The 13,719-nt window shown below is 48.6% G+C and overlaps 1 protein-coding gene across 2 annotated transcripts in view; it reads left to right on the plus strand.

Moving 5' to 3' along the window:
- THAP4 (THAP domain containing 4) overlaps positions 1–13,719 on the plus strand; it is a 43,162-nt gene that overhangs the window by 25,254 nt on the left and 4,189 nt on the right. For both annotated transcript variants that reach the window (XM_081813216.1, XM_081813217.1), the window contains one exon: positions 795–898. In XM_081813216.1, coding sequence (XP_081669342.1) covers positions 795–898 — 104 coding nt within the window. The remainder of the gene's footprint in view (positions 1–794; positions 899–13,719) is intronic.

The following is a 13,719-nucleotide window of genomic DNA, read 5'->3' on the forward strand; positions in this document are numbered from 1 at the left end:
GGCTGGCCAGCCGGGGAGGCGGCGTCTGCCTCCTGCTTTCAGAGTGACCTTTGGGGGTGTCCGTGGTCGTGGGCACATTTGTGGGGAGTGACTGAGTGCTTGTCAGGGTGGGAAGCGTCAGGCCTTTGGACGGACTCGGCAGGGCTGGCAGGAGGGAGCTGGTGAGAGGGCCTGACTCCCTCTTCTCCCGAGTTCTCCCAGCAACAGCTCACGACAGAGCTCTGTCTGCCACAGCTCAGAGGTGCGGAATGTGTGCACGAGAACGGGAGGCTCGCTGTGCAGCCAGAAGCTGTCCGGAAATCCACTCTGTCCCCAGTGGGAGGCCATCCTGAGATAGTTAGCCAGGCTCATTAATTAGAAATGACTCAAAAACACACCTGCTTCACCTTTACCTTGCTCCCTGGCTCGAGTGAGTCTCACGTCCTAGAAGCTGGTGGGACAGTCAGAAACTAGCCCATCCTGGAGTGGGCCTGCCCAAGGCATTGGTGAGCCAAAAGTCGGGGGGCAGCCAGCAGCTGGGGCTGGGGGGAGGCTCCCTGTCCTGTTTGATGGGGCAGGGCTGGGGTCAGGGCACCTCCTCCCTCTCCCCCTCCCCCCACCTCCGACAGGGTGGCCCTCCATAGACCCCCTCCCCTGCCTATAAAGAGGACTTGCGAGTCTTTCCCCCTTGGTGCCTGGGAGGCTCTGGCTTCCGAGTTCAGACCTGTTGAAGCGCTGGGTGCAGAAGGTGGTGGTGGGAGCAGTGGCACCAGCAAGCTGTGGGCAGGCTGCTGAGGACTGACGGCCCCCTGCAGGCATCGTGGAGGTGGAAGAGGGCGAGGTGAATGGGCAGGAGCTGAGCATCACGTCCCACTCCATCGCCAGGATCTCCTTCGCCAAGGAGCCTCACGTGGAGCAGGTGAGTCTGCCCCTGCAGCCTTCCCTCCTTCCGCCATGCACTTGCAGTCCTCAGTGGGGCCACAGATCACCCCTTGGCCTGTCTGCACGGTCATGTGGTCGCTCCCCACACATGCTGAGGTGGGGGTGTGCCACAGCGGAATCCGGTCCCTGGCAGGTGGGCACTTAGGGGTTCTCAGGTCGGCTGCGGTTTTTCAGTCACAAACATCCTTTTACGTTTGGGCTGTCCACTTTAGCAAATGAGTCCATTATCTGTTGGGGAGATTTCTCCCATTTGAGTTGCTGGATCAGAGGACAGGTACATTTTGCATTGCTTTTCTTGACGACTGTCCCCTCCAGCTCTGCAGGGACCTACCTGCTCCTCTGCACCGTCGTCTACACGGCGTGTTCCAGACTCACTGGTCTTTTGAATCTGATCCGTGAAAGATGGTGGCTCATTTGTGTTTGAAATTGAATGGATGCAAGGGAGCATTTCCCATGCTTGTGGGCCGTTTGTGTTTCTTGCTCCGCACGGTTGATGTTCAGAGTCATTGCCTGTGTTTCTGTGGGCTGCCATCTGACTGGTTTACCGGAGCTTTCTATGTACCATGGCTGTTTGCACGGCAGATGTTTCCCCATTTGGTGGTATATGTGAGTTTGGTTTATGATGTGTTCTACTCAACAGATTGCGAGCTTTTCTGTGGTTCTCTCTGGGGGTCTTTTCCTTTATGGGGTCTGGATTTGGATTCCAGCTCTGGAAGGCGTTTCTACTCACAGGATGAAATTAGTCTTTTGTTTCCCTGCACTCTTGTAGCTTTCCCTTTTACACTTAGACCTTAGTCCCTCCCAGATTGGTTTTCACATGATGCCATGTACAGACGGGTGACCAGCAGCCCCCCAGATTTGAAATGTCATGCCTGTCTTAAGCCCATCCCCATAAATAGGGGAGGAGGGTCTGTTCCTTTTGTCTACTTCTTCACCGACAATAATTTAAAGTCGTGTAATAACTTAGGTTACCATAGCTCTATGTCCTATCTTTTTTTTTTTTTTTTAAAGATTTTATTTATTTATTTGAGAGAGAGAGAATGAGAGAGAGCACATGAGAGGGGGGAGGATCAGAGGCAGAAGCAGGCTCCCTGCCGAGCAGGGAGCCCGATGCGGGACTCGATCCAGGGACTCCAGGATCATGACCTGAGCCGCAGTCGCTTAACCAACTGAGCCACCCAGGCGCCCTCTCTATGTCCTATCTTAATATCTGGGGAAAGTTCCCGATATTCTTTACTGTACATTTTCTTGGTTAATTCTTCTGCATTCCCTCTTCTGGGCGGACCGTCCGGTGAGTTTGTCCAGGTCCACACCGTTTACGCCGGGATCACATAAACACATGGGTTAATTTGAGGACAAGGGGAGTTCTGGTCGGTAGCAGTGGACAGCAGCGTGGTGGTCTAGTTTGGGGTACTTCAGTGGGTACCAGGTTAATTCCTGTATGATGTTAATTATGCAGGCCTTGGACGTTGCGTGGCTGGGTAGTGCTGTGGTGCTTTCTGGTTTCCGAGGGTGTGTCTGGCACCTGGCTGCCGTTCCATCTCCTGGGTGTGTTGGGGGGGCTCTGGCTCTGTGCTGCTCTGCTGAACGGGACGTCCCGTCCGACAGCTGGCTCTCGGGCGCAGCCCGGATAGAGTGCTTACCCCGCAAGGTGCTCACCCGAGGCTACCAGTTTGTATCTTTGCCCCCCTCTTCTGCTTCTCAGAAACAGAGGTTCTTGATTTTATGTGTCGGGTAAGCATGTCCTATTTCTACTGTGGTAAGAATTATATTCAGGAATGGGTTTTGAGTTCCATTAAATGCTTTTGCAGCCTCTTTTGGGAGGATTCTGTTTTTTCCACTTGAAGCTGTTGATGCAGTGAATTGTATTAATAACTTCTAAGTGTTGAGGGCGTGTTTGCTTTTTGAAGATAACTCCTACTTGTCCTGATTTTGGTACCAGAGTTATTCATAGAGTGTGCTGGGCACTTTTTAGCTGTGTCTGTTCCCTGACAAGGAGGGAGCCCCATCAACATTGCCTGGTCCTCCTAGATGTCCTCAGGAAAGCATCTGGGCCCAGTGGGGGGAGTGCCCTTGCTCTCCTCCCTGCTTACCTGGCCCTCCGACCTCCCTGCATTTGCAAGGTCAAGGTTCCCAGGACCAGTGCTCTTTCATCTAGATTTTCAGAGTTTGAGGAAGAAGTAACACTCACTGCTTTCTCTGCATCTGCCATTCTGTGTCCCCTTTATATTTCTGATCTTTTGCATATGTCTGTTTTCTCTTTTTCTTGCTCATACTTGACTTTATCAGGGATTTGGGGGGGTGGATTTTGTTTGTTTATTTTTGCTAGAGAACTAAGTTTGGGCTTTATTAATTAAACACAAGAGTCCCTCTCTGTAAAAGGAGAGAGAAGGTGAGGGGAAGCCGCTGAGGGCACAGTGAGGGGAGGCACCCCCATGGGGTGGGGCCAGAGGAGGGCTCAGCTCTTCAGGGTGACATGCTGACCAACAGCTGGCTGGGTGCGACTGGGTTGGCCTTCCTGCTGGGTCAACATGCACAGAACCTGGTAGGGAGGGAGGCTGGGGCTGGAAGCATCTGTCTGTCCTCCCAGCAGCTGGTGGGCAGAATGCCTGGCTTCTGCAGATGCCCGGGAGCGGCAGGTGTTGGGAGGGGTCCTTGCTTATCTGTTGTTGAAGCCTGACCTCACCCCTTCTCTGTTGCCCTGCTCTCGGTGCTCGGTCACTGAGGACCCCACACAGCCCACAGGGTGGTGCCCTACAGCAGCCCTGAGACAGGACAGGTCCAGGCCTGTGCCCGCATTTGATGCTGAGGATCAGAGAGGCCCCTGCCTTCCAGAAACTCCCCCCATTAATGCTCGCCGCCTCCTGAGCGGCTGACTCCTGCGGCCAGAGCTGCTCTGTTGGCCAGCGTCCCGTCCTGTCCTGCTTGGCCCTCCTCTGGTGGAGTCCTGTCCAGGTCCTCTGACCACTTCCACTGTGTCTGCTGTCCTTCCTGACACTCGTTCTTCTCTGAGTTGGATGTAAGCTCCTCTCCAGCTACTGGTGTGGCCAATATCCCTTCCAGTTTGTATCTTTGCTCCCCTTTTCTGCTTCTGAGAAACAGAAGTTCTTGATTTTATGTGGTTCCGTTTCCCAGGCTCTCCTTTCTGGATTGGTTTTAGAATTTCTTACTTAAGCAGGCTTCCCTGAAAACAGGTCAAAAAATATATATTCTATATTTTTTTTCCTGGAAGCATTACAGCTTGACCTAAAACCTCCCCTTCAGGTCATTAATTCACCCAGATTTGAGTTTTGTGCAGTTGAATGCCGGCTGCCCCGGCCCCTGCTGGCAGAGCCTGCCCTCCCCACCCCCCCCACCAGTTCCCGCTTCCCCCCCACCCCTGCCAGTTCCCGCTAATTACCATGGCATACTAGAATTTTTTTTTTTTTTACTTAAAAAAAATTAGCTGCCTGGAGGTATAATTTACATACAGTTAGTGCATCCAGTTCAGGTGGACACCCTTGGAATATGCCCCGGTCAGGACGAGAACAGCCCCTCACCCCAGAAAGAGCCTTGTGCAGTCCCTACCAGCCCCCAGCCCCCCACAGCCAGGGCCAGATCTCTGTCACTCCACTAGACTTGCATCTTGTAGGATTCCCTGTAAATGGGGCCATACAGTGTTTACTCCTTTGATTCAAGGTAACATTTGTGAGATTCATCCATGCTGTTGCATTTAGTGGTAGTTTGGGTGTTTTTGATTGCTGAGTCGTGTTCCACTGGGCAAATATGTCACAGCTCCGTCTGTCTCCCCTCTGTTGACGGACACCGATTGGCTTGTTTCCAGTGCTGGGCTGTTGGGAATAAAGCTGCTGTGAGCATGTGTGTGGACGTGTGTCTTCCCGTCTCCTGGGTGAGGACCTAGGACTGGGACTGCTGAGTCCCCTGGGGAGTGCCAGGTGAGCGAGCCGGAGCCTCCAGGCTGGGTCTTGTGCCGCCCCACCCCCCCAACCACGTTGGTCCTTGAGTGTCCGCCGTCCTGGTGGCTGCACAAGGGTGTTTCATGCGGTTAAATACATTTCCCAGGGGTGCCTGGGGGGCTCAGTCGTTAAGCTCTGTCTCCGGCTCAGGTCATGATCCCGGGGTCCTGGGATCGAGCCCCGCATCGGGCTCTCTGCTCGGCAGCAAGCCTGCTTCTCCCTCTCCCACTCCCCCTGCCTGTGTTCCCTCTCTCGCTGTCTCTCTCTGTCAAATAAATAAGTAAAATCTTTAAAAAAAAAAATACATTTCCCAGATGACTGATGATGTTGGTCCTCCTTCCGTGGTGCTTATTTGCCAGTTATTTCTTGTTTTGTGAAGCAAGCATTCAGATCCTGGGCCCCTCTCTCCAGCGGCTTGAGTTCTGAGAGTTACATGTTCCAAGTACAGGTCCTTCATCAGGTACATGTGCTCCCAGCTTATGACAAAATGTTTTGACTTTTCATGTTCGCTTACCAGCGCTTTCTTTTATGCTCTGCTTTTTGTGCCCTGTCTTAAATTCTTTTGCCTAACCCAGGCTGCAGAGATTTTTAACCTGCATTTTCTCCAATAATTGTTACGGTTTTCCTTTTTGCTTTAAGGTCTATAATTTTGGAATTTGTGTTTTTGTATGGTATGAGGTAGGCGTCAAGATTCTTTTATTTTTTCCCCCCGGATAGATACCCCATTGTTCCAGCACCGTTTGTTGAAAAGACTGCCGTTACTCCCTCATCCCGCAGTGACGTGCACTTGCGTGGGTCCATTTTGGACTGTCTTACACCCAGGTGATCTCTGAGTTTCTGTGTACACTGAGGCCACACAATCTGGATTACTGTAGCTTTAGACTAATATTTGAAATCAGATCATATTGGTTGTCCAACTTTTTTTTCTTTTTTACAAAATTGTTTTGGGTACCCAGGGACCCTTTGCATTTTCGTATGAAGTTTAGAATTAGCTTGTCAACTTCTAGAAGAATTTTTAGGATTACTTGAATTTCGAGATTAATTTGGGAAGTACCATCTTCAGCAAACTGACTCTCCTAATCCAATACCATGTAAATCTCTCCATTTATGTAGGATTTCCTCACCCTAAATTGTGTTGTAGTTTTCAGTACATGTGTTGCATGTATTTTGTAAAATTTATGCCTGGGTATTTTGTGGTTTTTGGATGCTGTTAGAAATGATTTCTTAATTTTCTGAATTATTTGTTGCTAGCGTATAGAAATACATTTGACTGTTACACATTGATTTTATATCATGTAACTCTCTTAAATTCACTTTTTTATTTTACTCATTTTTTAATAGATTCTTTGGGGTTTTCTACACAGTCATGTCATCTGCGGTTAAAGTGTCACTTCTTACTTTCCAGTCTCGATGCCATTTCTTTCTTCTGAGCTAGGACTTTGGAAAGGGCAGCCTATGTAACGTTCGGTACCGGTGGTGGGAGTAGATGCCAGGCCCTGTTCTCTGTTCATGGGAAGCACTCCGTCTTTCACCATTGGGTGTGATGGTCACTGTCGGGTTTTTACCAGTGCCCTTTACCACATTCTGTTTTCTTATATTTTTAGTTTGCCAGTTATTAAAAATTATAAATGGGTGTTGAATTATGACAGGTGCTTCTGCTATTGAGATGCTTCTGTGATTTTTCTCCTTTATTCTCTTAATGTGGTGAGTTATAGGAACAGGGTTTCAGATGTTGACCCAACCCCACATTCTTCAGATAAACCCCAATGACAGATAATTTGTCATTTTTAGTTATTGCTATTTATATTACTAAAATACGTAAGTTGAAGGATTTTTGCATCATGTTATTTGTTTTATTCTAATTATCCTGAGTTTAATTTCCTCTTTTTTGATTTCTTAAATGGGAAACTTAAGTCACTGGTATTTAGCCCATTTTTAGTTTGTGATGCACCACTTGAAACTATGAATTTCGCTCCAAGCCCTGCTTCAGCTGCATCCCTATGAAGAGTGTGCTCTTATCACCTCCAGCTCAAAATACTTTCCCTGGTGACTTTCTTATTCGAACTGGGTCATTTAGAAGTATGTTACTTACTTTCCAAATATTTGAGGATTTTCTACATAATCTATTGCTAATGATTTCTAATTCAATTCTGTAAAGCCCAGAGCACACGCTTTCCGAGTTACTCTGCCACAATGTATGATATAACTTGGTGAATGCTTCATGCACACTCCAAATAAATACGTATTTGACAGTTGTTGGGTGTAGTGGACTTAGTTCAAGTCGATTGATAACGTCATTCCGATTTCCTTCATACTGCTGATTTTTTTGGTCGGGGGCGGGGTGGGGGGGTCTGGTTCTATCTGATTACTGAGAGGTGCTAGAATCTCCAAAGATGATCGGGGCTATTTCTCTTCCTTTCTTGGGTTCTGTCTGTTTTTGCTTCATGACTTTGAAGCTCTGTCATAAGATGCGTACATGTGATGATATGTATTATATTTATGAAATGTTCCTCTTGGTAGCTTGGAGTATGTACCTTGAAGACTGATGGTAACAGAACCACAGCTGCTGTCCAATGCTTGTTTATTTGGTGCATCTGTTTTCCTTCCTTTTTACGTTTTACTTATTTATCTCTCTATATTCACAGTATATCTCCTGTAGTCTTGCTTTTTTTGTCTAGTCAAAAAGCTCCATATTTTAATTGGAATGTTTAGTCCATTTACATTTAATAAAAATATTACTGGTATGGTTGGTTGTAAGACCACCATCTTGATTTGTCTTTTGTTCTTTCTTGTTTTTTTCCTTTGCTGTGTTCTCTTGGTTTAAGTAATTTTAGCATTGTTTTCTTTCTTTTGTTAGCTTTTTATTTCTTTTTCTATTGAAGTGTAGTTGACACACAACGTTACATTTGTCTCAGGTGTACAACTTAGTGATGGGACAACTCCATAAACTGTTACATTGGGCTCACCACACGCGTGGCCCCACCTGTCAGCACACGACGCCGTTGCGGGATCACTGACCGCAGTCCCCGTGCTGCGCCTTTCATCCCCGGGACGTACTCGCTCCGTAACTGCAAGCGGCACTTCCCGCCCCTTCACCCCTTCTGTCCACCCTCCACCCCTCCCCACTGTGCATTTATGGGTCTGATTCTGCTCTTTGTGCGATTATTCACTTGCTTTGTGTGTTAGATTCCACATACAAGTGAAATCCTATGGTATTTGTCTTTCTCTGACTTACTTGCCTTAGCATAACGCCCTCTAGGTCCACTCATGTTGTAGCAAATGGCAAGATCTCCTTTTTTATGGCTGAGTGATATTTCTTCTGTTAGCTTTTTTTTTTTTTAAGATCTTATTTATTTATTTGACAGAGAGCACAAGCAGGGGGAGGGGCAGGTAGATTGAGAAGCAGGCAGAGGGAGAAGCAGGCTCCCCACCCAGCAAGGAGCACGATGCAGGACTCGATCCCAGGACCCCAGGATCATGACCTGGGCCGAAGGCAGATGCTTCACCGACTGAGCCACCCAGGCTCCCTCTTCTGTTAGCTTCTTATCTGTGTCTTTCTTGTTTCTTTTAATGGTTGCTTTGAGGCTAACAGTGTAAATCCTAAACTTGCCAAAGTCTGTAATCAATATGGTACCGTTACATCTCCCCCTTCACGTTGATCTTGGATAATCCCCTACTTTACAGCTGACACTTCCCTGGTCCTGCTTGTGGGTCGTGACCTTACAGCTCCGTAACCCCACTGACCGTTTCTGTTACACTAACCTATATATGTAAATACGTGTGTAAGAACTGTACACATACATATACCACAAACCTTTACAGTATTGTTACTTTCGCTTTATTTTTTTAAACATTTTATTTATTTATTTGTGAGAGAAAGCAAGCACGAATGGGGAGGGGCAGAGGGGGAGGGAGAGAAGGAATCTCAAGCAGACTCCGCGCTGAGCGCAGAGCCTGACTACACGGGGCCCAATCCCACAACCGCGAGATCACGACCTGAGCAGAAACCAAGAGTCAGACACTTAACTGACTGAGCCACCCAGGCGCCCCAGTACTTTTGCTTTAAATAATGAGCTGACTTTCAGAGACATTACAGTGAGGGGGGGTAAAAGCAATCTCTTCTACTTACCCACTTATTTTTCTTCTGTGTTGTTCTTTTCACCTTCCTTAGACCCACGTCTCCCAGGGCATAGTTTGCCTTCGTCCGGAAGCCATGCGTTCATGCCTTCTTTGCAGTATAGGTCTGTTGTTGGCAGCTCGCTTGGGGTTATTTCAGTCCCTAACTATTTAACTGTGGTTCAAATACAGATAACAGACGTTAGCATCTTAACGGTTCCTGAGGCTACGCTTAGGTGGTGTGCAGACGTCACCGCCATCCATTGCCAGAACCCTTGCATCTTACAGAACTGAAGCCCCCATGCCCGTTAAGCAATAACTCCCCCCTCTCTCCTCCCACACCCACTGGGATCCCCCATTCTGCTTTCTCTGTCTACGAACCGACTACCCTAGGGACCTTGTGTAGGTGGAATCCCACACTAGTCTTTTTGTGACTGGCTTATTTCACTCAGTGTTCCTCCATGTTGTAGAATATTGTGGAATTTCCCTCCTTTTAAAGGCTGAATGGTTGTCTGTCGTATGTGTGTATTGACGTTTTGCTTATCCATCCGTCAGTGGACGGCAGAGTTGCCTCCGTGTTTTATCTACTGTGAATAATGCCGCCATTGACTTGGGTGTACAGACATCTCTTCAAGACCCTGCTCTCGGGTGCCTGGGTGGCTCAGTTGGTTGAGCGACTGCCTTCGGCTCAGGTCATGATCCTGGAGTCCTAGGATCGAGTCCCGCATCGGGCTCCCTGCTCAGCGGGGAGTCCGCTTCTCCCTCTGACCCTCCCCCCTCTCATGTGCTCTCTCTCTCCTCTCATCCTCTCTCTCAAATAAATAAATAAAATCTTTAAAAAAAAAAAAAAAAAGACCCTGCTCTCAGTCCTTTTGAGGGTGTACCCAGAAATGGACTTGCTGGGTCGTAGGGTAGCTCTATTTAATTTTGGGGGGCACCACCATACCGTTTCCCAAGTGGCTGCACCAGTGTGCGCTCCCGTCAGCTGTGCGTGGCTCCCAGCTCCCCACGTCCTCACCAACACTAGCTGTTTCTGCTTGTGTTACAGCAGCTGGAGTTCTCCACTATCTCGGAATCCCTTATCAGATATGCGGTTCCCAAATATTTTCTCTCCTTTTGTGAGCTGCTTTCCACTCTGCTTATAATATCTTTTGATGCATAAAAGTCTTTAATTTTCATGAATTGCAGCGTGTTTGAGTTAGTTTTTGTGTGTGGTGATAGGTAAGCATCCAACTCCATTCTTCCGCATGTGGATGCCCAGTTTTCCCAGCACGTTTGTTGAAGAGACTGTCCTCTGCCCATTGAGTGGTCTTGACAGCTTTGTTGAAAGTCCTCTGACCACACATGTGAGAGTTGGATCATTTCTGGGTTCTCTGTTCAGCTCCATCGGTCTGTATCGCTCTCATTGTGCCAGTGCCATGTGCTTGGGAGATCAAGAGGTACCTGTCCTTCAGCTTTGTTCTTCTTCCTCAGGATTTTTATTTTTCCTATTCTGGGTCCCTTGGGATTCCATGTGAATCTTAGGATCCATTTTTCTGTTTCTACAGAACATGCCATTGGGATTTTCATAGGGATTTCATTAATCCTATACATGTTTGGGCAGTATTGATATCTTACTCATATTAAGTCTTCTAAACCATGAACATTGGATGTGTTTCCATTTATGTTTATTTTTGTTTGTTTGGTTGGTTGTTGTGGGCTGTCTCTGTGCCCAGGAGCCACCTGAGATGTAAACTGAAGGTGTTCTCGGGTCTTTTCTGAGCCTTTGCCTGGGCATGAGCACTCACTTTCTAATTTCTCCATATATGTCATTGTTTGTCCTAGTCTCTAAAATCTGGGTTCCCAAACCAGGAAAAGTTAAAATGAAGTGGGGTAAGGGGGTGCTGGCCCTTCGGATCTCGCATGAGTCCGTTGAGCTGGAGGGGGCGGGGCCTTTGCTGCCCACCGACGACAGGTCCTCCGTATTTGGAGGACAGGGTCCTTGCCCACCCTGGCCCCCACAGGCTGCTCCAGAAACACCTGCACAGCGGCCTGTTTCCTGGCTGCTGGACAGGCTCGTGCAGTTGTGTCCAGTGGGGAGACCAATTCCAGGGACTTCCTACTCAGCCATCTTCACGGAATCCTCTTTCACTCCCAGTTTTGAAGGATATGTTTACCATAAATAAAATTCTGGGTCAACAGGCATAGTTTTTTAAAGTAATTATTTTGTTCCATTGTCTTCTGACCTTAATTGTGTTTGTTGAAAAGTCAGCCAAAATTCTTCATGCCCTGCACGTGATTTGTCTTTTTTCTCTAGTCATTTTTTTAAGATTTCATGCATCTACTTGAGAGACAGAGCACAAGCAGGGGGAGCAGCAGAGGGAGAGGGAGAAGCAGGCTTCTCGCGGAGCAGGGAGCCCGATGAAGGGCTCGACCCCAGGACCCTGAGATCATGACCTGAGTCGAAGGCAGGTGCTTCACCGACTGAGCCACCCAGGCGTCCTTTCTCTAGTCATTTTTGAGGTTTTTTTCCTTCATCTTCCTTTCACTGTGGTGTTCCTGGGTGTGGTTTCCTTGTACTTATCCTGTGTGGGTCTCCTGAAATTCTTGGATCTGTAAGATGGTGTTTTGGGTCATATTTGGGGATTTTCTGCCATTGTTTCTCCAACTTTTCTGTTCCATTCTTAACTTTTCTCATCAGAACTGCTACTAAACAGATGTTAGGCCATTTAATACTGTCCCGCGTGTCCCTGAGACTGTTCATTCTTCTTCAGTCTGTTTTCTCTATATTAGTCATTTTAGATATTTTAAAGATTTTATTTTTAATCTCTGCACCCATGATGGGGCTTGAACTCACAACCCCGAGATCAGGAGTCACACACTCCACTGACTGAGCCATCCAGGGACCCCCAATCTGGACATTTTTATTGACCTGTTCTCAAATTCACCGAGTCTTTCTTCTGTCTCCAGTTTGCTGTTAAGCTATTAAGTGAATTTTTCATCTTTCTGTCTTTGTGCCTTTTCTCAAAATGACACTTTTCCCCAGTTTCCTCTCCTTTGCCTCCCCTCCTCCCACACCAGCAACCTTTCCTTGTCGTCCGTGAGGGGCAGGGAGGGGGTCTGGTTACAGTCGTGCACAGCTGTGTGTCCGTAGCTGTGAAACAGATTCTGGCCTTGGAGCCCCTGGGTGAGCTGCTTCGCCTGTTCAAGGACACAGAAACACATACACGCACACGAGGAGTATTATTCTGCCCTTAAAAAAAATTAAATCCTGCCATTTGCAATGTGAATCCCTGAGGGGATTACATTAAGTGAAGTAAACCACTCCAATAAAGAAAGAGAAATACTGCATGGCTTCATTTATATGTGAAATTTTTAAAAAACAGAGTAGAATGGTGTTGCCTGGGGGCAGAGGGATGGCAGGTTGTAGGTCAGAGGGCACAGACGTCCGGGTGTAAGAGGAGCGAGTCGTGGGGAAATTACGCACAGCACGCCGTCTGTGGTTAATACTGTATCGTGTAAAATTTGCTCAGAGAGTAAATCTTAAAAGCTCTCACGCTTCACACAAGGTAACTGTGAGGGGACGGGGTGTTGACGCCGTACACACACGTGTGCAAGCGTCACGTTGTAGCTTTACACCCACAGTCTGTGTGCTGGTCCCATCCCAGGAAAGCCGGGGTTGGGGGAAGAACCTGAATGTTGGCGGCAGGCAGCGTGCACGTGCTCTGATCCCCGGTTGTGCTGACGGGCGGCAAGCCATCATTTCTGTAAAGACGGCATGGAAGGGGCGCCTGGGGGGCTCGGTTGTTAGGCGTCTGCCTTCGGCTCAGGTCATGATCCCAGGGTCCTGGGATCGAGCCCCACATCGGGCTCCCTGCTCTGCGGGAAGCCTGCTTCTCCCTCTCCCACTCCCCCTGCTTGTGTTCCCTCTCTCCCTATGTCTCTCTCTGTCAAATAAATAAATACAATCTTAAAAAAAAAAAAAAAAGACGGCCTGGAAGCTGTCAGCACACTGGGATTCCCGTGCCCGACAAGCTGGGCCCTTCCTGCCTCCACACCCACACCTGCTCCACGGGGGGCGCATTAGCCACCGTGGCTTCCTGACGTCTTTGTTTTAGGGCCTAAAACACAGCCACAGCCATCTTCCTCCTGAGCTTCCTTTTCCACCTTTTCCCTGCTGAAAAACGCTTTGAGAAAGCATTAAAACATGGAGAAATTCTCACATCACACTTCTCTGCGCGGTCCTGTTTCTGTGGGGTAGCTGCAGTCTCGGGAAAGTGAGCACACTTGGCTGAGATAAGAACTTGTGTTTGTTCACATGGACTCTTCCTGAACCTTCAGGGGCCACGGGACCCCCTGACCCGGCTCTGTGTGCGGGAGCTGGGCTCTGGGCTGCGTGGGCGCGTGGCCTCTGATCCCCCGACAGCCTGAACAAGCTCCCCTTGACGTTGTACAGGCTAGTGGTTGCCTCCAACCCCCTCTTCCTCACATGGGGATCCGTCTGTGGCGCAGACGGGTCTTGGTTCGATGACGCTTTCGCTGTGGTGGCCGACTCGGGATGACCACAGAGTTAGTACGAGTGAACTCACCAGATTGCTAGCTGTTGCCAGAGGCCACGGGAACCAGAGCGAGGCCACGTGCAGCCTGCGTCCGCGTTAAATCTTTCTAATGACTTCCACTGGAAGAGGAAGATGGCGTGGGAAACGTCCTCTGAGGGACTGCGAACCCAAAGGAAGCCGACAGGCGG

The sequence above is a fragment of the Leptonychotes weddellii genome, chromosome 3, assembly GCF_054177405.1.
Source record: "Leptonychotes weddellii isolate Sample4059 chromosome 3, ASM5417740v2, whole genome shotgun sequence".
Lineage (NCBI taxonomy): Eukaryota > Metazoa > Chordata > Mammalia > Carnivora > Phocidae > Leptonychotes > Leptonychotes weddellii.